Genomic DNA, 24,195 nt, shown 5'->3' with positions numbered 1-24,195 from the left:
AAACTAAAGGGTATCCTATATCAGGACAGTGCTCACCCTGCATCCCTTCAGTATAAATGTTATCAAAGCAAGAAAAGGTAAACTTAACCAGTAGAAGATCAAGCAAGTAACAACCAACATATAATGTGAACTATCAACATGTGAAAGAACCGCTCTTACATCTATATATATATATATATATATATATATACATATAAAAGGGAAGAGAAAAGAAAAAGTAGGGCAGGAGCCCCAGCAAGAGACCCGACTGGGAGGCCCGCCGACGTCATCAGCCGCCAACCCGACCAGCAGGAGGCCCCCGACCAACGGCGAACCCATCACCACAAGGGACCAGCAGAAAGTGCCCAGCACCCTTTAAACTTTAAAAAAAAAAGGAAAAAGAAAAAGCAGGGCAGGAGCCCCAGCAAGAGACCCGACTGGGAGGCCCGCCCCCCCCCCCCCCCCCCCCCCCGAAGTCATCAGCACTGCCCCCGAATCACTAGTTAATCTTTCAATTCATAAAGAAACGTGATTCCTAGGTGTCGCGCGCCTAAGGAGCACGACAAAGGGGCACTCCCCTTTGTGCAACCCTTAGTGCTACCACAAAAAACTCTACAAACCTAACAAACTTTCCTTCCAAACTATTCCAAATGACAAAAAAATGACAAACCCTCAACACCCTGACTTAAAAACAAAACCACAGAAAAGACCTGAACCTGAACTTAGTTAATAGCCAAAACGACACAAACAAGAATACAAAGAACCACCACAAATACCAATACTCTACCTTAACTCACAACAACATAAAAACATACACCAGCTACTTAGCACTATCATTCATACCATTTAATGCACAATCCATAATACAGAAAATACCCATCAACGACATACTTCAAGATGACAAACCGGATTTCATACCAATAACGGAAACATAGAAAAAAAACTCAGACACAGTACTAATCAACCAAATCGACAACCCTTTCTACAGAACTTTCTCAATCCCCAGACCAAAAAAGAAAGGCGGAGGACTAATGTTACTCATCAAAGAAAAACTTACAAATGAAATTACTCCCAATTAACAATTACAGCCCACTAGAAACTGCACTATTTGACTCATCAAAACTACAAATCTGTCTGATATACTGCCCCCTAATAATCTGGATCGAAACTGCTCACCACTTATTGAATTTTTCTTGACAAAAATATCCATCAACAAACCCATAATCATCTTAGCTGACTTTAACATACACATAGATACCATCCCCCACCTGTTCCTCAATCATTGACGTGCTCTCATCAATAGGCCTCAGCCAAATCATCAATGGCCCAACACACACATTTGATTTACATTCAGGTACTGTAGGTATAGCAAAATTGCTTACCTTGTAATAGGTGTTATCCCAGGACAGCAGGATGTAGTCCTCACATATGGGGTGACATCGGGAATGGAGCCCTATGTACGGAAAAACTTCTTTAAAAGTTTCCATGAAACTTTTGAATGGCACCGGAGTGCCTACTGAGCATGCCCAGCATGCTATGATATTCCCTGCCACAGGGGTCTCCCTTCAGTCTTGTTTTGTAGCAATAAGCGTTAGCCAAAAATAAAATAATAAAACGTAACAGACCCAACTCCGCGGGGTGGCGGGTGGGTTTCGTGAGGACTACATCCTGCTGTCCTGGGATAACACCTATTACAAGGTAAGCAATTTTGCTTTATCCCAGGACAAGCAGGATGCTAGTCCTCACATATGGGTGATTAGCAAGCTAGAGGCTGAGTCATTTTGAGGTGAGCAACAGTGAAGTATTGTTGTTGAAATGAATCAGCCGAAGATCACAGCAGGTTGGATGTAGAAGGAGTTGGGGTTACACTGGAAATAAGTTCTTTAAGACAGATTGTCCATATACTGAATCTTGTCTTCCTTCTTTGTCTAGGCAGTAGTGAGCTGCAAAGGTGTAAAGAGAACTCCATGTTGCTGCTTTACAAATGTCCAGAATAGGTACAGAGCGAAGGTGTGCTACTGAAGTTGACATTGCTCTGACTGAGTGTGCTTTTACTCGCCCTTGAAGAGTAAGGCCTGCTTTGTCATAACAAAATTGTATGCAATCTGCTAGCCAGTTAGACAGAGTATGCTTACCCACTGCTTTGCCTGGTTTGTTTGGATCATAGGATACAAACAGCTGACTGGATTTCCTTTGGGCTGTTGTGCGGTTTAAATAAAAGGATAACGCACGTTTACAGTCCAAAGTGTGTAAGGCTCTTTCTCCCTGGTGAGAGTGAGGCCTAGGAAAGAATGTTGGTAAAACTATTGATTGGTTCAAGTGAAATTCCGTGACAACTTTAGGAAGGAATTTTGGATGTGTCCGGAGGACTACCCTGTCATGGAGGAACTTTGTAAAAGGTTCGTATGTGACTAGCGCTTGTAATTCACTGACCCTTCTAGCTGATGTAATGGCTATGAGAAAAACCGTTTTTCCAAGTTAGGTATTTAAGGTCACAAATATTTATGGGTTCAAAAGGAGAACGCATAAGCTTAGTTAAGACTACGTTCAGGTCCCATTGTATGCTTGGGGAATGAACTGGAGGTTTAATGTGAGTTAGGCCTCTCATGAATTTACTGACGAGAGGCTGTGTGGAGATAGGAGCATCTTCCAGCTTATTATGGTAAGCTGAGATTGCACTTAAGTGTACCCTTACAGATGATGTCTTAAGACCAGAGTCTGAGAGATGGTAAAGGTAATCTAGTAGTGAGGTAGTGGGGCAAGTGAAAGGATCTAAATCTTTCTGAGTGCACCACAGTGTAAACCGTTTCCATTTGTAGGAATAATTCTTTCTAGTGGAAGGTTTACGTGCAGCTATAAGCACTTGAGATATAGCGGATGGAAGGTTGAGAGGCTGTAAGATCAAGCTTTCAACATCCATGCTGTCAGGGACAGGGACTGAAGGTTGGGATGGCGCAACTGACCCTGTTCTTGAGTTATGAGATTGGGAGCTACTCCCAGGCGAATTGGATCCCTGACAGAGATCTAGCAGTGTGGGAAACCATACTTGTCGAGGCCAATATGGGGCTATGAGTATCATTGTCCCCTTGTCCTGTTGTAGCTTCACTAGAGTCTTGGTTATGAGTGGTATCGGAGGATACGCGTATAACAGGCCTGAATTCCAATGGCGAGCAAAGGCGTCCCTTGGTAGGCTGTTGGTCTGCCAGAGGAGAGAGCAGTAATTGTTCACTTTGTAGTTCAAGTGGGATGCAAAGAGATCTATCGTCGGTTGACCCCAGCGTTGGAAGATCTTGGATGCTATTGCTGGATCCAAGGACCATTCATGCGGTTGGAACTGACGACTGAGGCGATCTGCTACTATGTTGTGGATGCCTGCTAGGTAACTGGCCCGTAGAAGAATTGAGTGTGTCAGGGCCCAGTCCCAAATTTGTGCTGCTTCGTGACAAAGGAGGTAGGAACCTGTCCCCCCTTGTTTGTTGATGTACCACATGGCTACTGTGTTGTCCGTTTGGATCAGAACAGTCTTGTGTGATAGGCAGTCCTTGAACGCATGCAGCACATAGCGTATAGCTCGAAGCTCCAGGAAGTTTATTTGAAAAGAGGCTTCGAGCTTTGTCCACTTGCCCTGTGTCTTTAGATGACCAATGTGTGCTCCCCACCCTAAGGTGGATGCATCTGTAGTCAAAGTCACTTGTGGAACTGGTTGCTGGAAAGGTAGGCCTTTGAGCAGGTTGTGCATTGATGTCCACCAGAGGAGCGCAGATTTGAGCTCTGGTGTGATGTGAATAGGAGTGGACATTGGTTGAGTGGCTTGTATCCACTGTGCTTTGAGTGTCCATTGTAGAAGTCGCATGGTCAATCTGGCCATGGGAGTTACATGAACCGTGGAAGCCATGTGCCCTAGAAGAATGAGGCACTGGTGAGCTGTTACCTGGAATTGGTTGCGAAGATTGTGAGTCAACAGCACAAGTGTTTGAGCATGGTCTCTTGGAAGAAAAGCTGTTGCTATTGTAGTGTTTAGTTCTGCACCTATGAACTGTATCAGATGAGTTGCTGACAGATGGGATTTCTGGTTGTTGATGAGAAATCCCAAGGAGTGAAGCACTTGGATGGTGAGCTTGAGAGAAGTGAGAGCTCCTTCTTTTGACTGACTTTTGATGAGCCAATCGTCCAGATAAGGGAACACGTGCACTCTTTGCTTGTGGAGGTGTGCCACTGCTGCAGCCATGCACTTTGTGAATACTCGTGGTGCTGATGCAAGGCCGAATGGCAGCACTCTGTATTGAAAATGCTGATCCAGTACCCGAAAACGCAGGTACTGGCGATGAGGAGGAAAAATGGGAATGTGAGCGTATGCATCTTGAAGATCCAGAGAGCAGAGCCAATCTCCCCTTTGAAGAAGAGGCAGAATGGTGCCTAGGGATACCATTCTGAATTTTTCTTTTTTGAGAAATTTGTTGAGATTTCTGAGGTCTAGAATGGGTCGAAGGCCTCCTGTTTTCTTTGGAATGAGGAAATATCTGGAGTAGAATCCTCTGCCCTTTTGAGGTCCAGGAACTGGTTCTATGGCCCTGGCTCTCAGAAGGGTGGATAATTCTGTTTGAAGAATTATGGAGTGTTGATTTATTGTGCAAGAGAGAAGTGGTGGATTTTGCATTGGGATAGTTAAGAAATCCAGCCTGTAACCGTGAGTCGTGATGGATAACACCCACTGGTCGGTGGTGATGGAGGTCCAATTGTTGTAGAAGTACTGTATGCGACCTCCTACTGGTGTTTCTGGGAACGGGTTGATCTGGCTTGCTTGCTCTCTGGGGCTTTTCAGAAACCAGAAGTGGTTGCCGTTTGTGGAGGTCAACCCACCTCCACAAACGGCAACCACTTGCAGGCCTTTGTCTAGGCTGCTGGCGTTGTGTTGGGCGGCTAGCTCTTGGCCTACCTGCTGGGGGGTAATATCGACGTGGGCGATAATAAGGCCGTCGAGTGTCACGCCTTGGAAATTTCCTGGCAGAAGGCTGGGTGTCTTGTGGTTGGGACGACAACTGTTTCAAGGTTTCAGTGTGGTCCTTTAGGGTTGCCACAGCTTCTTTTATTTTCTCACCAAAGAGATTGTCCCCTGAGCAAGGTAGATCTGCCAAATGTTCTTGAACCTCTGGGCGCAGATCTGAGGCTTTGAGCCATGCCCATCTTCTTGCTGCAATACCTGATGCTGAGAACCTTGCAGCAGTTTCAAAACAATCGTAGGTTGCTCGAACCTCGTGTTTCCCAGAGTCCAGGCCCTTATGAACTATGTCCTGTAAGGATTCCTGATATTGTTCAGGGAGAGAGAGAGAGAGTTCCCGAACCTGCTTCCAAAGGTTTCTTTGGTACTGGTTCATGTACAGTTGGTAAGATGAAATTTTTGAGACCAGCATTGAACCTTGAAAGATTTTTCTTCCTAGGTTATCCAAGAGCCTACTCTCTTTCCCAGGTGGTACAGAGGAGTGAGATTTTTGCCGCTTTGCTTTCTTTTGAGCAGATTCCACGACCACTGATTGGTGGGGCAACTGTATTTTCTGGAACCCTGGAATAGGTTGCACCAGATATGTTGATTCTGCTCTTTTATTAACTGCAGATACTGAACCCGGATGCTCCCAAATTCTATATTGTAGTTCCTGGAACACCTCATGAACCGGGACTGCTAACATCTCCTTGGGAGGGTCCACAAACTGGAGGACTTCCAAGGTCTTCTGACGTGCATCCACTTCCGTTTGAATGGGAAAGGGAATGGTGTCAGCCATCTCTTTAACAAAGTTGGTAAAAGAGAGGTCCTCAGGAGGAGATTTCCTGTGGTCATCTGGCGGAGAAGGCTCTGAAAATATTTCCTCATCAGATGAAAATTCAGAGCTGGTGTCTATAGGAATCTCATGTGTGTGATGAGGACGAGATGGTAAGACTGGAGAACGAGGCCTTGGGGGTCTTGGAACTCCAGATGGGCCTGGAATCAGGTCCATTGGAATCTTCTTCTTGAGGATGTCCAGTAATGTGTCCAGTTTGGTAAAAACTGGATGTAACCCGGATATATCCTCCTTGGTCACCGGTGCTGGCATCGGAGATATCGGTGCGGGCACCGGTGTAGGTACCGGTGGAGTTGTCGCATCACTTAGAGCCTGATGCACCGCTTGACGGATAAAGGCGTCAAGTTCCGCTCTCACAGCTGGTGATAACAGAGCAGCTGTGGAGGGAGGCGGTGTTGGCGATGCCAATACAACCTCAGAGCCCTGAGGAGGTATGGAGCCCGTCACCGATATCGGTGGGGATCGCCCTTCACTAGGCCTCGGAGCCTCAGTCCCCGTCCGGGGTTTCTTTGCCAGCGAGGCCGTGTCCTCCGATGGATTCTCGGTCATCTTTATCTGGAAAAGCACCACCACCGATGCCGGTGGTGGTGCTTTTCCTTCTGTTTTTCGCTCCCCGAGGTTGATGCTTTTGAAGACACCGAAGGGGACGGCGTTGAGGCATCTCCCGCCTCCGGACGTTTCTTCTTTAGGGTTAGTTGACGTACGGAAGCGGATGGAGAAGAATGCGCTGAGGTCGAGGGCCGTGGAAGCAATTGAATGTTAAATAATTGCTCCATCTTTTCGGCCCGAAGACGACGACCTTTTGCTGTCATTTCCGCACATGATTTACATGTTTGGATATTGTGGTCTTTGCCGAGGCAAAGAACACATTCGAAATGAGGGTCGGTAATCGACATAGTCCTCACGCAGTTTGGGCACTTTTTGAAGCCCGAGGCCATGGCGCCGGACAGCCGTCGACGGCGATAAGCCGAAAAATATCGTTCCCGGCCGGGAATCGACAACGGAAAAAAGTTATAGGAAGGGAAACCCTTGTGGACGGAGTAATTTTTTTCCGAAAATACGAATTTTTTTTGCTAGGTGAAATTCACCTCAGGACTCCAATTTAGCCCGCGATGCTAACGGCTTCGCGGAAAAAAGAAGACTGAAGGGAGACCCCTGTGGCAGGGAATATCATAGCATGCTGGGCATGCTCAGTAGGCACTCCGGTGCCATTCAAAAGTTTCATGGAAACTTTTAAAGAAGTTTTTCCGTACATAGGGCTCCATTACCGATGTCACCCCATATGTGAGGACTAGCATCCTGCTTGTCCTGGGATAATTCCCTATCCCCAGAGGGCTTACAATCTAAGTTTTGTACCTGAGACAATGGAGGATAAAGTGACTTGCCCAAGGTCACAAGGAGTGACAGTGGGACTTGAACACTGGTCTCCTGGTTCGTAACCCACTGCTCTAACCACTAGGCTATTCCTCCTCCCCTATATGGAATAACCACCAAACAAAGATCACCAAGATATCCTGGTCGGACCACTCTATAATCCAAGCAAATTTATACTCAAACCGTAAATTTACTACAATAAAAATCCCACCTAAATCCTTCACATACAGACCACCTTTTCACATCGAAACACTTCAAGAATACTTACAAACAGAACTAATGAACAGACCTATCAAATGCAGAGAACGCAACTTCTACCTGGATCTCCATCACTAAAACAGTAGCAGATAAGATAAACCCCATGATAAAGAAAACAACAAAAAACCCAAAACATCAGAAGCAATGGTACAATGAAAACATCAGATCAGCCAAACGTGAACTCAGAAAAAAAGAGAAAACCTGGAGGAACAACAATAAATCATCCACTCTACTTAATGCATACAGAGCACAACTAGTAGAATGCAAAAAACTCATCCACAATACAAAAAAAGACTTCTACTCAAATAAAATAAACAAATACCAACATAACCCAAAGATGCTTTTCACTATCTTAAAAAGCCTAACCAAATCATCCAATGATGACCAGTTATCTTCAACATCCAAGATCATAAGTAACGAATTCGCAGAATTCTTTGATGAAAAAAATCAAGAACCTCATAAATAACAACCTCAACATCAACAGCAACTCACAAGACCAGAAAATACAAAACTCTCAAACATTAAGTTGGTCCAACTTTGAAACTGCATCATCACTAGAAATCCAAACAATCATCAAAAAAATGAACCCAGCTCACATAACGATGAGTAAAAATATTGAACCTTCAATAACTAAAATTTTAACTGACATCGTAAACCTATCCCTCACTGAAGGAAACTACCCAGAATGCCTAAAATCGGCAATTATTAAAACCCATTCTGAAAAAGAATAACCTTGATCCAGAAAATCCACTGAACTACTGACCCATATCAAACCTACCCTTCATTGCCAAAATCATTGAGAAAATTGTACACTCCCGTCTCAGCGACCACCTTGAAGAAAACAACATCCTACTTCCCACACAATTTGGCTTCAGAAAACAACTGAACACGGAAACATTATTACTTTCTTTGAACGACACCATACTCAAAGGTTTTGAAAACGGCCACAGCTACCTTCTAGTAATACACGATTTATCAGCAGCCTTTGACACAGTAAACCACTCTATATGATTGAAAGACTTTCTGAAATTCGTGCAAAAGAAAAAACCCTACAATGATTCACATCATATCTATCACAAAGAACATACCAAGTATGGATCAATGACACCCTTTCAAAAAAAAAAAATCTTGATACTGGAGTCCTCCAAGGCTCTGCACTATCAGCGACTCTCTTCAACATTTATCTCCTTCCGATCTGCCACCTCCTATCACACCTTAACATGACCCACTTCATATACGCAGATGACATTCAAATATTAATCCCAATAATCAACTCATTGGAAGAAACCTACAAAAAAACAGCCACCTACCTAAACAAAATAAAGCAACTATTATCCAACTTAAAATTCATACTAAACTTTGATAAGACTGAAATAATCATACTGGATAGAAAGAACAACTTTTCTCAACCACCTCCACTCAACTTAATAAACTAAAAAGTGGCTATCACCCCAGTCAATCATGCACACAACCTTGGAGTCATAATTGTCAAGAACTCTCCTTCAAAAATCACATCACAGCTAAAATCAAAGACGATTATCACAAACTCCTAACATTACATCGATTAAAACCTTTCCTCACTCCCAACGACTTCAGATCAGTCCTTCAACTTCTCATATTCTCCAACCTGGACTACTGTAATTCCCTATTATTCAACTTACCTCTTAATACAATCCGCCTACTACAGATCCTGCAAAATGCAACTGCAAGAATACTCACTGGATCTAAAAAACATGATCACATCACTCCCACACTTATATCTCTACACTGGCTCCCATAAAATTTAGGATCGAATACAAAATTCTATCCATACTACATAAACTAATATATGAAAAACAAACTGGCTTAGTTCATCCATAAAATTGCATACTCCAAACAGAATCCTCGGATCAGCAAATAAAGGACTATTAAAGATTCCTCCTTCTTGATCCAAACAACTCACCTCAACTCAAAAGAGAGCTATTTCACTTGCAAGCCCTAAACTCTGGAACACCCTCCCAATAGAACTCAGAATACAAGAAAATTTAAAAATTTAAAAAAAGAGCTAAAACCATGGATGTTTACCAAAGCCTAGCAACTCACCCACTGACTCAAAACTCCGCTCCCATTCTATAACACTAGGAAAACAGATGGACCCAAGAAACTTGTGATTATTACTCAGTTCTGTAATATGTTTTAATTAATCTATAAACCTAGTTCATAAATGATATCTTCTATGTTAGCAACCATATGAACCGTTTTTGGAAACACTGTTAAACATCGTAACTTTGTAAACAGTTGTGATGGTGAAATCGAACAACGGTATATAAAAATCGATAAATAAATAAATAAATATCCTGTTGAGAAAGACTTCTGGTGCCTTGTAGTTCTGATAGGAAGTAACTGGATCCAAAATGCGGTTAAGAACCAAACAAAAAAGGAAAAAACCTTCGAGTGGACAAATTAAAAAAAACCACAGCTCGGGCGGGAGTCTGGACTGATCCGTGGTACTATAGCAGGGGTCGGGAACCCATGGCTCGCGAGCCAGATATGGCTCTTTTGAGGGCTGCATCTGGCTCGCAGACAGTCGCCACACTTTCCCGCTGACCCAGCTGCTCCCCGGTCCTCCTCCGCCCAGGCTTAAAATGCTGTCAGCCCGGGCGGAACGCGGCAGGACAGCTGGAGTCAGCGGCACCGGCGTGCTCTCTTCTTCCCCCCCCCCCCCCCCGGAAGTATCGGGTGCCTGCGCGGCAAGAAGAGGCCACGCTAGTGCGCTCGGCATCGGCCCGAAGAAAAGAAGACTGCAGCGCGGCTCGGAGGAAAATGAAGAGCTTCAGCCGCGGCCGATGGGACTCCGCCTCCGCGAGGGCTGAAAATGAAGAGGTTAGCGTTGGGAGGAGGCTGCTGCTGCCGCGAGTTCCCGGGGTGGGGGAGAGAGAGAGTGAATCGTTTCACTCTCTCTCTCCCCCACCCCGGGGGAGCAGCAGCCTCCTCCCAACGCTAACCTCTTCATTTTCAGCCCTCGGAGGCGGAGTCCCATCGGCCGCGGCTGAAGCTCTTCATTTTCCTCCGAGCCGCGCTGCAGTCTTCTTTTCTTCGGGCCGATGCCGGAGCGCACTAGCGTGTCCTCTTCTTGCCGCGCAGGGCACCCGATACTCTCCACTTCCCTCTTCCAGGCCCGCAGGGGAGGGAGGGGGGGGGCCGTGTGTGTGTGTGTGTGTGTGTGTGTGTGAGAGATGCATGTATGTGAATGATTGAGAGCCTGCCTGTGAGAGAGAGAGAGAGAGCATGAATGTAAGTTTACCATTGGGAACCTGTATGTGTAAGTTTGTGATTGAAAACCTGTTTGTGTGAAAGAGTATGTGTGTATGATTGAGATCCTTTGTGTGTGAGAGAAATCATGTGTATGTATGATTAAGAGCCTGTGTGTATAAGTAAGAGGAGAGATCATGTGTGTCTGTGTGTGATTGAGAGCTGGTTTAGGTTGATGGAGCATGTGAGTATGTGATTGAGAGCCTGTGTTTAAATGAGAGAGAGAGACCATGTGTGTCTGTGTGTGATTGAGAGCTGATTTAGGTGAGGGAGCATGTGAGTATGTGATTGAGAGGCCTGTGTGTAAATGAGAGAAAGAGAGGACATGTTTGTAAGCATGTTGAATGAGAGTCTGCGTGTGAGAGAAAAGACAGCATGTATTTATGTGATTGAAAGCCTGTGTGTGTGTGTAAGCGTGAAAGATAGCATGTGTTGTAAATGCGTAATTAAGAGCCTATCTAAGTGAGAGAGAAAAAACATGGATATATGTGAGTACTGAGAGCATGTGTGTATAGGTGTGTCATTGAGAGCCAGTGTGAGAGAGAGCGCTGGTATGTGACTGAGAGAGGAGAAAGTTCCAAGCAAACCACCCCTCCTCCTGCTAATTCAGAAACAATCTCAGGACACCTGGATATCAAACGTTCCCAGGTATGCAGAGCAAAAAAATTTTTGTATCCTTATTATTTTTCATTACTGGGTCTTTGTGTCTGCTATTTTGAAATATTTTGTTGGTATCTGGAAATGTTTTTATATGAGTTTTTAATTATTGGATATTCCACTCATCAGCTGTTTCGAAATATGTTCTTTTTGTTAGTACGTTTTACTGCTGATGATTTATATTTCTTGATTTGTTTTATAAGGATGGGTGATGTTTCTTTTTTCCTTTGTTATACTGCATACAGAGACTCTGGCAGTTTTTCTGCATGCTTCTTGTATGCGTTTTGGTCTCTTTATTCTATGTTAGGTGAGGGACAGCACGTGATTCAGGTGAGGTTTTCTGCTGGCGTGTAGTTTCTGTGTAGGACTCTATAGCAGCCTGACTTGGTCCGTTTTCCTAATAGGAGATGTATTGTGTCTTAAGGCCTGGTGTAATATTTCAGAGACTTATTGTACTTTAAAAGTGTGATCTTACATAAAATGCACACATTTACTTGTATTTAGTTTTTAAACATATTGTATGGCTCTCATGGAATTACATTTAAAATATGTGGGCGTTATGGCTCTCTCAGCCAAAAGGTTCCTGACCCCTGTAACTATAGGAACGAAAATTAGCAGGTAAGAACCAATTTTCCTCTCCCTGTATGTACCTGGATCAGTCCAGATAGTGGGATGTACCAAAGCTTCCGTAAAGAGGGTGGGATTGAGACAAAATCCGCTCGAAGCACCTGCCTGCCGAAGGAGCCAAACACTGGTGCCTGGACGTCGAGGCGATAATGACGAGCAAAGTATGCAGAGTAGCCGCCCTGCAGATTTCCTGAGGAGAGACCGACTGACTCTCCGCCCAAGAGTAGATTGTGCACGCAAAGAATGGGCCTTCAAACCCTCCAGAACTGATCGGCCACAACAGATATAAGCCGACGCAATGGCCTCCTTCAGCCAGCGAGCAATGGTAGCCTTAGAGGACTAGTTACCTCTATTTGGGCCGCTCCATAGGACAAAGAGATGATCAGAGATGCGGAATTCGTTAGTAACCTCTAAGTATTGGAGTAGGACTCTCTTTACATCAAGACGCCTGAGGTCCCCGCCAGGTGTGCGTGCAATGTCTTCAGGAGAAATGGCAGGAAGCTCCACTGACTGATTGACGTGAAAAGAAACATGACCTTTGGAAGAAAGGATGGCACCCGTCTTGAGGGAAACACCTAAGTCAGAAAGGCGGAGAAAGGGCTCCCGACAAGACAAGCTTGGAGCTGGACACTCTCCTGGCCAAGCAATAGAGACCAAAAATATTGTCTTAAGAGTGAGGTCTTTAAGCGTGGCCCGCCGGAGAGGTTCGAAAGGCGCCTTGCAAAGGGCTTGAAGCACCAAATTGAGGTTCCAGGACGGACAAGTAGGCCGGACAGGTGGGTTTAAATGTTTGGCCCCTTTAAGGAAGCAAATGACATCCGGATGAGTTGCCACAGCGTAACCATCGATACGCCCAAGAAAGAACCGAGGGCCGAAACCTGCACCCGCAGAGAATTGAAAGACAAACCTTGGAGAGACCAGACTGCACGAAGGAAAGGACCTGAGACACCGGAGAATTGCGTGCCTGGACTCCGGACTCAGCAATGCATTCTCAAACACTCTCCATACGCGGACGTAAGCGAGAGAGGTAGAGGTCTTCTGTGCCTGCAAAAGAGTGGAGATAACGTCCTCCTTATACCCTTTCTTTTTCAGGCGCCACCGTTCAAAAAGCCAGGCCGCTAGACCAAAAACGATCCGCCTGATCGAAAAAATACTGGTCCTTGGCGGAGCAGGTTTGGGATGTGAGTGAGGGCAAAGAGGACAGTCGGTTGCGAGGTTCACCAGGTCCGTGAACCACAGTCTCCAAGGCCATTCCGGCGCTACGAGAAATGACCAGCCCTTGTGGAGTTCTATCCTTCTGAGTACCCTTTCTCACCAGAGGTCAAGGTGGGAACGCGTAGAGAAGAACATCATGAGGCCAGGGAAGAACCAGGGCATCCATCCCTGCCAAGCAGTGCTCCCATCTGCGGCTGAAGAATCTGGGAGCCTTTGCGTTGTTCAGGGTAGCCATCAGATTGAGGTGAGGAACTCCCCACTGCGCACCAGAAGATTCATCGCCTAGACAACTCCCACTCTCCGGGGTCTAGGTGTTGTTGGCTGAGGAAGTCCGCTTGCACATTCTCCGTCCCCGCAATGTGGGAAGCTGCCAGACGACTCAGGTGTCTCTCTGCCCAGGAGAGCAGCTTGCTGGCCTCTAGACCCACCAGACGACTCCTGGTGCCACCCTTGCGATTGATGTAAGCTACTGTGGTGGCATTGTCGGAGAGGACCTGCACTGCTTTGTGATGGAGCAAGGGCAGGAACGTCTTGAGTGCCAGATGGACAGCTCGGGCTTCCAGACAATTGATGTGCCATCGGGACTGCACAGGAGACCACCGTCCTTGTGTAGACTGGTGCTGACACACCGCTCCCCAGCCAGAGAGGCTGGCATCCGTCGTCACAACGATCCACTGGGATGTCTCCAAAGGCACTCCTTTCAAGAGATGGGCGAGTGAAAGCCACCGCTGCATGCTGGCAATGGTAGAGTCTGAGAGCAGTAGGGGTGTTTGGAACTCCTGCGAGACTGGCTTCCAGCAGGACAGCAACGCTTTCTGTAGAGGATGCATATGCGCAAAAGCCCAAGGAACCAGATCTATGGTGGAAACCATGGAGCCCAGGACCTGGAGATAGTCCCAGGCCGTGGGTACCGAAAGAGATAAGAGATGATGTACCTGGTTCATGAGCTTGAGTGCCCGGTGCTTGGGCAGTAGGACTTTGCCCATACAGGTGTCAAAACGGGCTCCTAGAAATTCCAGGACCTGGGAGGGCTTGAGGTGACTCTTGAAGAAGTTGGACATTCCAGCCGAGGGAGGAGAGAAAAGTCACAAACCCTGTTGACCACTGCAGTGCACAGGTTCTCCGACTTGGCCCGGATGAGCCAGTCGTCCAGGTAAGAGTGGACCAGGACTCCCTCCCGACGAAGGGAGGCCGCCACCACTATCATGACCTTGGTGAACGTACGTGGCGCGGTGGCCAGGCCGAATAGAAGTGCCCGGAACTGGAAGTGGTATCCCAGAATGGTGAAGCAGAGATAATTCTGATGGTCATGGAGGATTGGGATACGCAGGTAAGCCTCTGTCAAGTCGAGGGAGGCCAGAAATTCGCCTGAGCGAACCACTGCTATGACCGCTCGCAGGGGTCTCCATCCGAAAATGGGGCACGCGGAGAGCTCAGTTGACCCTCTTGAGGTCCAGGATCAGACGGAAGGAGCCATCCTTTTTGGCAACGACTAAGTAGATGGAATACTGGCCGGATCCCCTGTTCCTCCAGGGGTACAGGGACTACGGCCCTGAGCTTCTGTAGCCTGTCCAGAGTCTGGCACACCGCTGGACACTTCCTAGAGCCGCAGGGAGAGATTAGAAAGCGGTCAGGGAGTTCCCGAGCAAAGTCTAACGCGTAGCTGTTGGCGATCACATCGAGGACCCCACTGATCTGACGTGATGTTGACCCATTCCTTGAGAAAAAGGGACAGACGTCCACCTAAGGCGGGAGCTGAGGAATGGGCCGGCCGCATCACATTGGGAGGACTTTGAGGTGGAACTTGAAGGGTTCGTAGCTGTCAGCCACGAAAGGAATGAGACCAAGACTGGAATCTAGTGGAGGTGGGTCTTTGGGCAGCCCCTCTCGGCCTGTTGTTCCTGCACTGACCCCTGAACCGAAAGCGTGAAGGAAAAAAGGATTTGGATTACTGAAGACGGTCGTCCGGCAGCTTATGTACCTTATTTTCCCCAAGAGATTTAATAAGCTGCTCCAGGTCCTCCCCGAAGAGCAACTTACCCTTGAATTGGAGAGTGCCCAACTATGATTTAGAAGAGGAGTCCGCTGCCCAATTACGAAGCCAGAGGAGACGTCTAGTGAAACACCGCCAAAACCATAGCTCTGGCCTGCACCCTAAGAAGAATCATAGAGGGCATCCGCCCCATATGCAATGGCGCCTTCCAGCCGCTCTGCCTGTTCCGCCTCTGCAGACGGGAGGTCCTGGGTGCTGACTAGTTGTTGAATCCACATAAGGCTTGCCCGCTACATGAGACTGCTACAGACTGTCACCCGGACCCAGAGCGCTAGGACCTCAAAAATCCTTTTGAGGTAGACTTCCAATTTGCGATCCTGAAGATCTTTCAACGCAGTCGCCCTGATTGGGATAGTAGTGCGCTTCGTGACAGTGGAGACCGAGGCATCCACCTTAGGGACCCGGAGCATGTCCAGACACAGGTCTGGAAGCGGGTACATCTTGTCCATGGCTCTGCCCACTTACAAACTGGCTTCCAGCGTCTCCTATTTCCTGAGCATTAACTGCATTAGCATTGGATGGAAAGGGAAGGTGCACAGGGGTGCCCTCAGGCCGGCGAGGACTGGGTCAACGTTGCTAGAAGCTGCAGCATACGCGTTGTCCTCTGGGGGGGGGGGGGAATCTAAGCCCAACTCGGCCAGAACATGGGGTATAAGCACATCCAGCTCTTCACGCTGGAAGAGACGCAACACCCTGGGGTCATCCCCCTCTATTGGTGGATTCAGAGCGAGGACATCGGCATCCGGGTCGGGGTCCGGTATTGGAGCGAGCAGATGAGTGGGGGCCGGAGGGACCGGAACCCCTGGGACAACCCGAACCCGGTTTCGCCCCTTGAGAGTCTGGGCCCCTGTGCTGCAGCCTATCTAGGGACCTTGGCAGGAGGAGGGCAGGCAGGCAGCTGATCTGGTGGGTCATCCTGTTGTAGAAGGCTGGCAACATAAGCCTTATGCATGAGGAGAACAAAATCACCTGAAAAACGCCCTGGAGATTTGCATGGGTCAGAAATGGCTTCTGGGGGCTCCATGGGGCTTAAATCGGGGGGGGGGGGGGGGGGGGCAAAAATCGGGGTCCCCGCCCCCATTAGGCTCAGAAACCTCAGTGAGGTTTGGAGCCAAAATGGCCACTGTTCCAGAGATTTGCGGGAACAGGGCTGTCCTTGCAACGCATCTGCCTGGCCAAGAATGACCAGCTGATCTCTCCGGCGCAGAGAAGCCGTCCCCTCTGAGGCAGGCTCTCCACACGCGAGGCAAAAGGCCGATCGAGGCATAGAGGGTGAGGGGCAGATCTGCCGCGTGAGACGGCAAGAATCGCCGGTGCCTGGCTGCTCTTTCCCCCGATGGAAAGCGGTTTGTTTTTTTTTTAAAACTTGTTGGTAAAGTTGAAGAAGCAGAGGAATGAACTTCTCTGCAGCAGACCCGAGGTATGCTTTTGTCTCTGGGTCTGCGCGGGGGAGGGACTGGACCACCAGTTTCACCCCTAGCCAGGCAAGTCACCGGGTAGGGTGCTAGGCTGAGGATCTCAGGGGGCAAAGCCCCCCTAGGCACCCAGTAAGAGCAAGGGGCAAACACTGTTGCTCACTACAAGAAAAGAAAACGTTAAGATCTTTTTTTTTTTCAAAACTGAAATAGAAATTAAGTACTTGCACTTGATCCAAATAAGACAGAAAGAGGGAGAAAGCAGACTTTCCCAAACAATCTAGCTGACTAGAGGTGAGCCGCATGGTCTGACATCTGCATCTGCTGGAGTCAGAGAAATACTGAAGGGATGCAGGGTGAACACTGTCCTGATATAGGATACCCTTTAGTTTTTTTCTCTATCTCCATCTGCTGGCCAGGAGGCTCAACCCACTGTCGGACTGATCCGGGTACGTACAGGGAAGGTGGTTATTGCAATAGGGAAGGTTATCTGTGGGGACAAGCAAAATATCATTTATAATGTGCAATAGAGCCCTATTATTGCATAATGAGGCCCTAACGCAATTTGATGAATGACCCTGTAAGTTAGCTAAAGACTTATCAGGCAAACTTAGCCTAGATATTTAGTAGTGCGGCCATACTGCTGAATATGCCCAGAAAAGTTTAAATTTAGCTGGATAAGTTATTTGGCTAACATTAGACCTGCTCAATAGCAGTTCCAAAGTTAGCCAGATAAGTTAGCTGGATAAGTTTGAATATTGCTACTTATCCAGCTTCGGGGATCATTTATCAAAGTGCTATATGGCATTTTCGCATGCGAAAACGCCATTAACGCATGCAAAAGCACCATAACACATGGTGCGATGCAAATGAGAAAAAGGGGAGGATATTGGGGCAGGATTTTTGGCCAAGTGGGCTGGGCTCACAGTTTTGCAAAGCTGTATCACACGGCTTTAACACAAATTTTAACTACACCTTTTTCATTTGCGTAAAGCCGTGCGATAGGGCTTTATCTTGCGTTGTGATGTTTTCGCAAATGCCGTTTTTTACGCTCCTGGAGAGCCAGCCTAACCATCAGGGACCTCCTACCACCATACAAACACAGAGAGAGAGAGAGACACTAGACATAATGCCTTCACATTAGATAGGTATTTATATCTCTATGGGAGGCTCACCTAGTAATTGTACGTGAGGTTTAGGTATTAGTGTAGGGGTTAGGGGCCACTCTGACATTCAAAGTGAGACATACGAACAGAACAGTGCTCTCTTGTGAAGACCTGATGACCTTTGGAGTGAGGAAACTCACCCAAAGATGAGATTTGTGCAATGTTCTCTCAACCTATCATCAAATCTTCACAAGAGAGCACTGTTCTGTTCGTACGTCTCACTTGGAATGTCAAAGTGGCCCCTAATCCCTACACTAATACCTAAACCTCACCTCGAGTTACTAGGTGGGCCTCCCATAGAGATATAAATACCTATCTAGTGGGGGGGCATTATGGCTAGTGTCTCTCTTTCTCTCTCTCTCTCACCCCCCCCCCCCCCCCCCCCACCCCAGTGATGGTAGGAGGGCCCTGATAGCTAGGCTGGCTCTCCAGGAGCTTAAAACTACTAAACATGGTCCCCCCAGTAGTTGTATGTAGGAAATACAAGAATTCTGGCACTTATCGCAATTTGCACTTAGATAGTGCTTCGATTGGGTATTAGCGCAAATTGCGATAAACTTCCTATACCATAACACACACCCCTTTTCCTATCACATACGATATTTAGTGCATTTTGATAACATCCAGGCCTAATTTAGTCAAGTAAGTAGCTCCTTCAGTTACGGCCCCGGAACACCTCTTTTTTATCTTGCTAAAATCTAGCTTGATAGGGGGCTGAATATAACAAAATTTGTCATTTAGATGGATAAACTTTAAATTATCGGTCTAATGGCTGTTGATTATTGACACTATATATATATATATATATATATATATATATGTGTGTGTGTGTGTATGTATGTGTATATACATATATACATACACACAAACACTACATACATGCACACATACATATATAAACATATAAAAATATACAAACATAAAATGTTCTGCTATAACTCATGTTCTGTTCTTTCTTGTCAAGTTGATGTATTTATAGTCATTGGCAACTGCACAATGGCAGGCCACATATTCTGGCTGTGTAATATGAAAAACACATTTTAAACAATCTCAGTAATCATATTTATTTACTGTATACTAAACTATTTGGTGAGAATGTATTCAAAGTAGGTAAGAACCAAAAAAGCTAAGTGTTATATTTCTTTGGTTAGGGTCAAACATGTTACCTTATGTAAGTGGAGAAAGCAAAATAAAAAATCTTGTATATCTAATTTGATGCATAGTTCCATTACTTCTGTTGTTGCTGCTGCTGTTAGTCAGTTAAGTGGTTGCTCCTGCATCCTGCTCTTTAACACTGTAACCTACCCTAATAGCGAAGAACTATCCTGGCTCTGAAGAAAAAAATCAACCTCTCCCTTCTCTGACCCTATGGAAAAGAAGCCAGGCTGCCATGATAACCTTTGTTCCAAACAGCCCTCTGGGAACCATCATGGAGAAATCGAGGGTTCAGTACAGCAGCAGTGCCAGATGCAGACAAGATGGCAGACTTCTTCACTATAAGAGATATAAAAAAAGACAAAAAACAAAGTTATTTGACAACATTTCTCTTTCACAAAAGAAATTAATTCTTCAAGGCAATACAATCAGAACAGGGTAATCAATTGGTTCATTCACATGTCTGTAAATCAGACTTTCCAATGAGAGACATCTATTCTGATATATGAGAAATACACCATGGAGCAATTCTGGTCATCAAAATTTAGCAAAACAACCAATAATATAAAATACATTTCCTGGAAAAGAATTTGGTATGAAGAACAGGAAACACAGTAAAGTTTTAAAAGGGAGTTTGTTAATTCTTCAAAGTGTTTTTACCACTTATGAATTTCAAATTGGGAATAATCCAAGAGTTGAACTATGTTGATTGCTGACAAATTGTTATGCATGAAACTTAAGATGCAAAAGTAATTGAAATTAGAATGATTAGGCTATTTATGCTGTCTCTTTGAGAAATGGGGTGGGATGTTCTGCGGGTTAGGATATCCTGTTGTTTAGCAAAATGTTGTTTTACCTGTAACAGGTGTTCTCACAGGACAGCAGGATGTTAGTCCTCACATATGGGTGACATCACAGGATGGAGCTCAATCACGGAAAACGTCTGTCAAAGTTTCCAGAACTTTGACTGGCCCCTACTGGGCATGCCCAACAAGGCACTAACCCTGCAGCCAGCAGGGGTCCTCCTTCAGTCTTATTTGAAAGCTACAGGCAGTGCCGAAAAATAAAATAACAAAACGTTACGAACCCAACACCGTGGGGCGCAATGTTCCCTCTAAGGAGTGACTAGGTGTGTGCACATTTTTTTGTGTGAGAAACAATTTTTTTAAACTAACAATTTTTGAGTGGCCAGCATTAGTGTTGCATTTCTGTATATAGTAAAAAGACAAATTTATGTGAATGACCATGTAAAACTTGTAAGCAATGCTCCAAAATGTATGAGTGATTGCTCGCATGCTTAGCTTAGAGGGAACAGTGGTGGGGCGGTGGGCAGGTTTCGTGAGGACTAACTTCCTGCTGTCCTGTGAGAACACCTGTTACAGGTAAGCAACATTTGCTTTCTCACAGGACAAGCAGGACGGTAGTCCTCACATATGGGTGAGTACCGAGCTGAGGATGTCCGAACATGCACCAAATGTACCCGAAAGGCATGCAACAGGCACAGCAACTGGGGTGGAATTTGATAGAGGGCATCCTGAACCCCACCGGGCAGGCGGAAGGGTGTTGGTTCGTCACTTTGTAAATAGGTTACGAAGGACAGATTGGCCGAAGATGGAATCTTGTCTTCCGGCTTTGTCCAAGCAATAGTGGGCTGCAAAGGTGTGGAGAGAACTCCAGGTAGCAGCCCTGCAAATGTCAGGAAGTGGCACCGATCGTAGGTGTGCTACTGAAATCGCCATGACCATCACAGAGTGTGCTTTAACACGGTCTTGGAATGGAATGCCCGTTTGCTGGTAGCAGAAGGAGATGCAGTCCGCCAACCAGGAGGAGAGAGTCTGTTAACCTACAGGCTTCCCTAACTTGTTAGGGTGGAAATAGACGAACAATTGAGTGCTTTCCCTGTGGGCAGCTGTACGGTCTAGGTAAAACGCTAGAGCCCGCTACAGTCAAGGGTATGCAGAGCCTGTTCTCCTGGGTTGGCCATGGGGCCTGGGAAAAAAAGGTAGGTAATATGATGGATTGATTGAGATGAAAATCTGAAACTACCTTAGGTAAGAATTTCAGGTGAGTGCGGAGTAGTACTGCCAAGTTCTGCAGAAGTTTAGCGTAAGGCGGATAGGTAACTAGAGCCTGCAATTCACTAACTCTGCGAGCTGAAGTGATTGCCGAAAGGAAAATCCCTTTCCATGTGAGATATCAAAGTTCACAAGAGTGACTTGGACAATGGCCGACAGAGGCTGAATAGCTTGAGTCCATTGAGATCTCAGTGCATGAGTCTCATGGCCAAGCGGGCCATTGGTGAGACATGGACTGAGGACGCCATGTGACCCAGGACAACGAGAAATTGGCGTGCAGTTGCAGAGTGCTGAGACTGCAGCTGGTGAGCAAGAGATAAAAGAGTCAGTGCTCGTTGTCAAGGCAGGAAAGCCTTTGCCTGTAAGGTGTCCAAGTCTGCCCCAATGAACGACAAGGTCTGAGATGGGACTAAGTAGGATTTGTCTTAATTGACGAGAAATCTAATGAAATTAGAGTGTGTAAGGTTAGATTGAGGGACGAAAGAGCAGCTTGCTGAGTGGGAGCCCTGATTAACCAGTCGTCCAGATAGGGGTAGACATGAACACCTTGTGTCCTGAGGAAGGCTGCAACAACTACGAAGCATTTTGTAAAGACTCGTGGTGCAGACGCCAGGCCGAATGAAAGCACTCGGTATTGATACTGCTTGGGGCTAGGAACCTCAGGAACTTGCAATGAGCTGGACTTATTGCAATATGGGTGTATGCATCCTGGAGGTCCAGAGAGGAGAGCCAGTCTCCTCTTTGTAGAAGAGGTAGAAGTGATCCCAAGGTGACCATCTTGAACTTTTCTCACTGAAGGTACTTGTTGAGGGCCGGTAGGTCCAGATAGGACGGACACCTCCCGATTTTTGGGGATTAGGAAGTACCAGGAATAGAACCCTAGGCCTTGCTGAGAGTATGGAACGGGTTATATTGTTCTTGACTGGAGAAGGAGGAAAACCTCTGATCCAGAAGAATGGAGTGTTCGGATGTTCTCCACGTCTGTAGAGGTGGGGACTCCATTGGCAGGGCGAGAAAGTTCAGATGGAAACCCTGAGCAATGATTGCCAATATCCATTAGTCGGATGTGATTGAATGTCAATGTTGTGGAAGTGGCACAATCGACCTCCCCACTGGTATGCGCGACAGAGGAATCTGGCTGCTGCTTTCTAGGTGAAAGCAGGTCCTGGTTGAGGAGCTGCTTGTGACTTTTGTTTACGGGCTTGACGAGACTGCGGTTTTTGATAAGGTCTCGTGGCACGGGATTTGGTTGGTGGTGGGTAAGACTTCTTCGGAAGAGAAGAAGAAGACTTCTTAGAGTCCTTTCTAAAGGGCTGTTTGAGGAGAAGTCGGAAGGCATCAAAGAGAGCTGACTTAGGGTCCTATTAGGGGCTATTATCATAAAACACGCCCCTCTTCCTTTTGCATGACATAGTTTGATGAATCTAGCCCTAAGTATTTAGTCTGATAAGTCAGGGGCAGTGAATGGGCTTAACGGGAGGAATTGAGTTAGCCGGATAAACTTACTCGGTTAACTCTGGTTGGGCCACAGGGATGTCCTAAAGTTAGCCAGATAGCTTATCTGGTTACTTTAAATAGCTAGATACTTTCAGTGGTACTACCCATGCCACTTAAAATACAGCACTGGCAGAGTTGCACAATGGCCAAAGATGAATTCCTCATAAGAACATAAGAAAATGCAATACTGGGTCAGACCAAGGGTCCATCAAGCCCAGCATCCTGTTTCCAACAGTGACCAATCCAGCCATAAAGAACCTGGCAAGTACCCAAAAACTAAGTCTATTCCATGTTACCGTTGCTAATGGCAGTGGCTATTCTCTAAGTGAACTAATAGCAGATAATGGACTTCTCCTCCAAGAACTTATCCAATCCTTTTAAACCCAGCTATACTAACGCACTAACCACATCCTCTGGCAACAAATTCCAGAGTTTAATTGTGCGCTGAGCAAAACAGAACTTTCTCCGATTAGTTTTAAATGTGCCCATTGCTAACTTCATGGAGTGTCCCCTAGTCTTTCTATTATCCAAAAGAGTAAATAACCAATTCACATCTACCCGTTCTAGACCTCTCACGATTTTAAACAGCTCTATCTTATCCACCCTCATCCGTCTCTTCTCCAACCTGAAAAGTCCTAACCTCTTTAGTCTTTCCTCATAGGGGAGCTGTTCCATTCCCCTTATTTTGGTAGCCCTTCTCTGTACCTTCTCCATCGCAATTATATCTTTTTTGAAGATGTGGCGACCAGAATTGTACACAGTATTCAAGGTGCGGTCTCACCATGGAGCGATACAGAGGCATTATGATATTTTCCGTTTTATTCACCATTCCCTTTCTAATAATTCCAACATTCTGTTTGCTTTTTGAATGCCGCAGCACACTGAACCGACGATTTCAATGTGTTATCCACTATGACGCCTAGATCTCTTTCTTGGGTTGTACCACCTAATATGGAACCCACATTGTGTAATTATAGCATGGGTTATTTTTCCCTGTATGCATCACTTTGCACTTAATACACATTAAATGTCATCTGCCATTTGGATGCCCAATTTTCCAGTCTCACAAGGTCTTCCTGCAATTTATCACAATCTGCTTGTGATTTAACTATCTGAACCAATTTTGTGTCATCTGCAAATCTGATATCTCACCGTTGTATTTTCTTTCCAAGATCATATATAAATATATTGAAAAGTAAGGGTCCCAGTACAGATCCCTGAGGCACTCCACTGTCCACTCCCTTCCACTGAGAAAATTGTCCATTTAATCCTACTCTTTTTTTCCTGTCTTTAGCCAGTTTGCAATCCACGAAAGGACATTGCCACCTATCCCATGACTTTTTACTTTTCCTAGAAGCCTCTCATGAAGAACTCTGTTCAAACGCCTTCTGAAATCCAAGTATAGTACATCTACCGGTTCACCTTTATCCACATGTTTATTAACTCCTTCAAAAAAGTGAAGCAGATTTGTGAGGCAAGACTTGCCCTGGGTAAAGCCATTGCTGACTTTGTTCATTAAACACATGTCTTTCTATATGTTCTGTGATTTTGATGTTTAGAACACTTTCCACTATTTTTCCTGGCACTGAAGTCAGGCTA

At 46.0% G+C, this 24,195-nt stretch overlaps 1 protein-coding gene across 1 annotated transcript in view; it reads right to left on the bottom strand.

Moving 5' to 3' along the window:
* Window positions 1-24,195, bottom strand: part of C2CD5 (C2 calcium dependent domain containing 5) — a 1,535,590-nt gene that overhangs the window by 679,247 nt on the left and 832,148 nt on the right. Inside the window, 3 exon segments of the mRNA XM_029600113.1 lie at window positions 19,268-19,289; window positions 19,292-19,349; window positions 19,351-19,363. Coding sequence (XP_029455973.1) covers window positions 19,268-19,289; window positions 19,292-19,349; window positions 19,351-19,363 — 93 coding nt within the window.

Source organism: Rhinatrema bivittatum, chromosome 4 (assembly GCF_901001135.1).
Source record: "Rhinatrema bivittatum chromosome 4, aRhiBiv1.1, whole genome shotgun sequence".
NCBI classification, from domain to species: domain Eukaryota; kingdom Metazoa; phylum Chordata; class Amphibia; order Gymnophiona; family Rhinatrematidae; genus Rhinatrema; species Rhinatrema bivittatum.
This window is presented reverse-complemented; position numbering and strand designations above follow the sequence as displayed.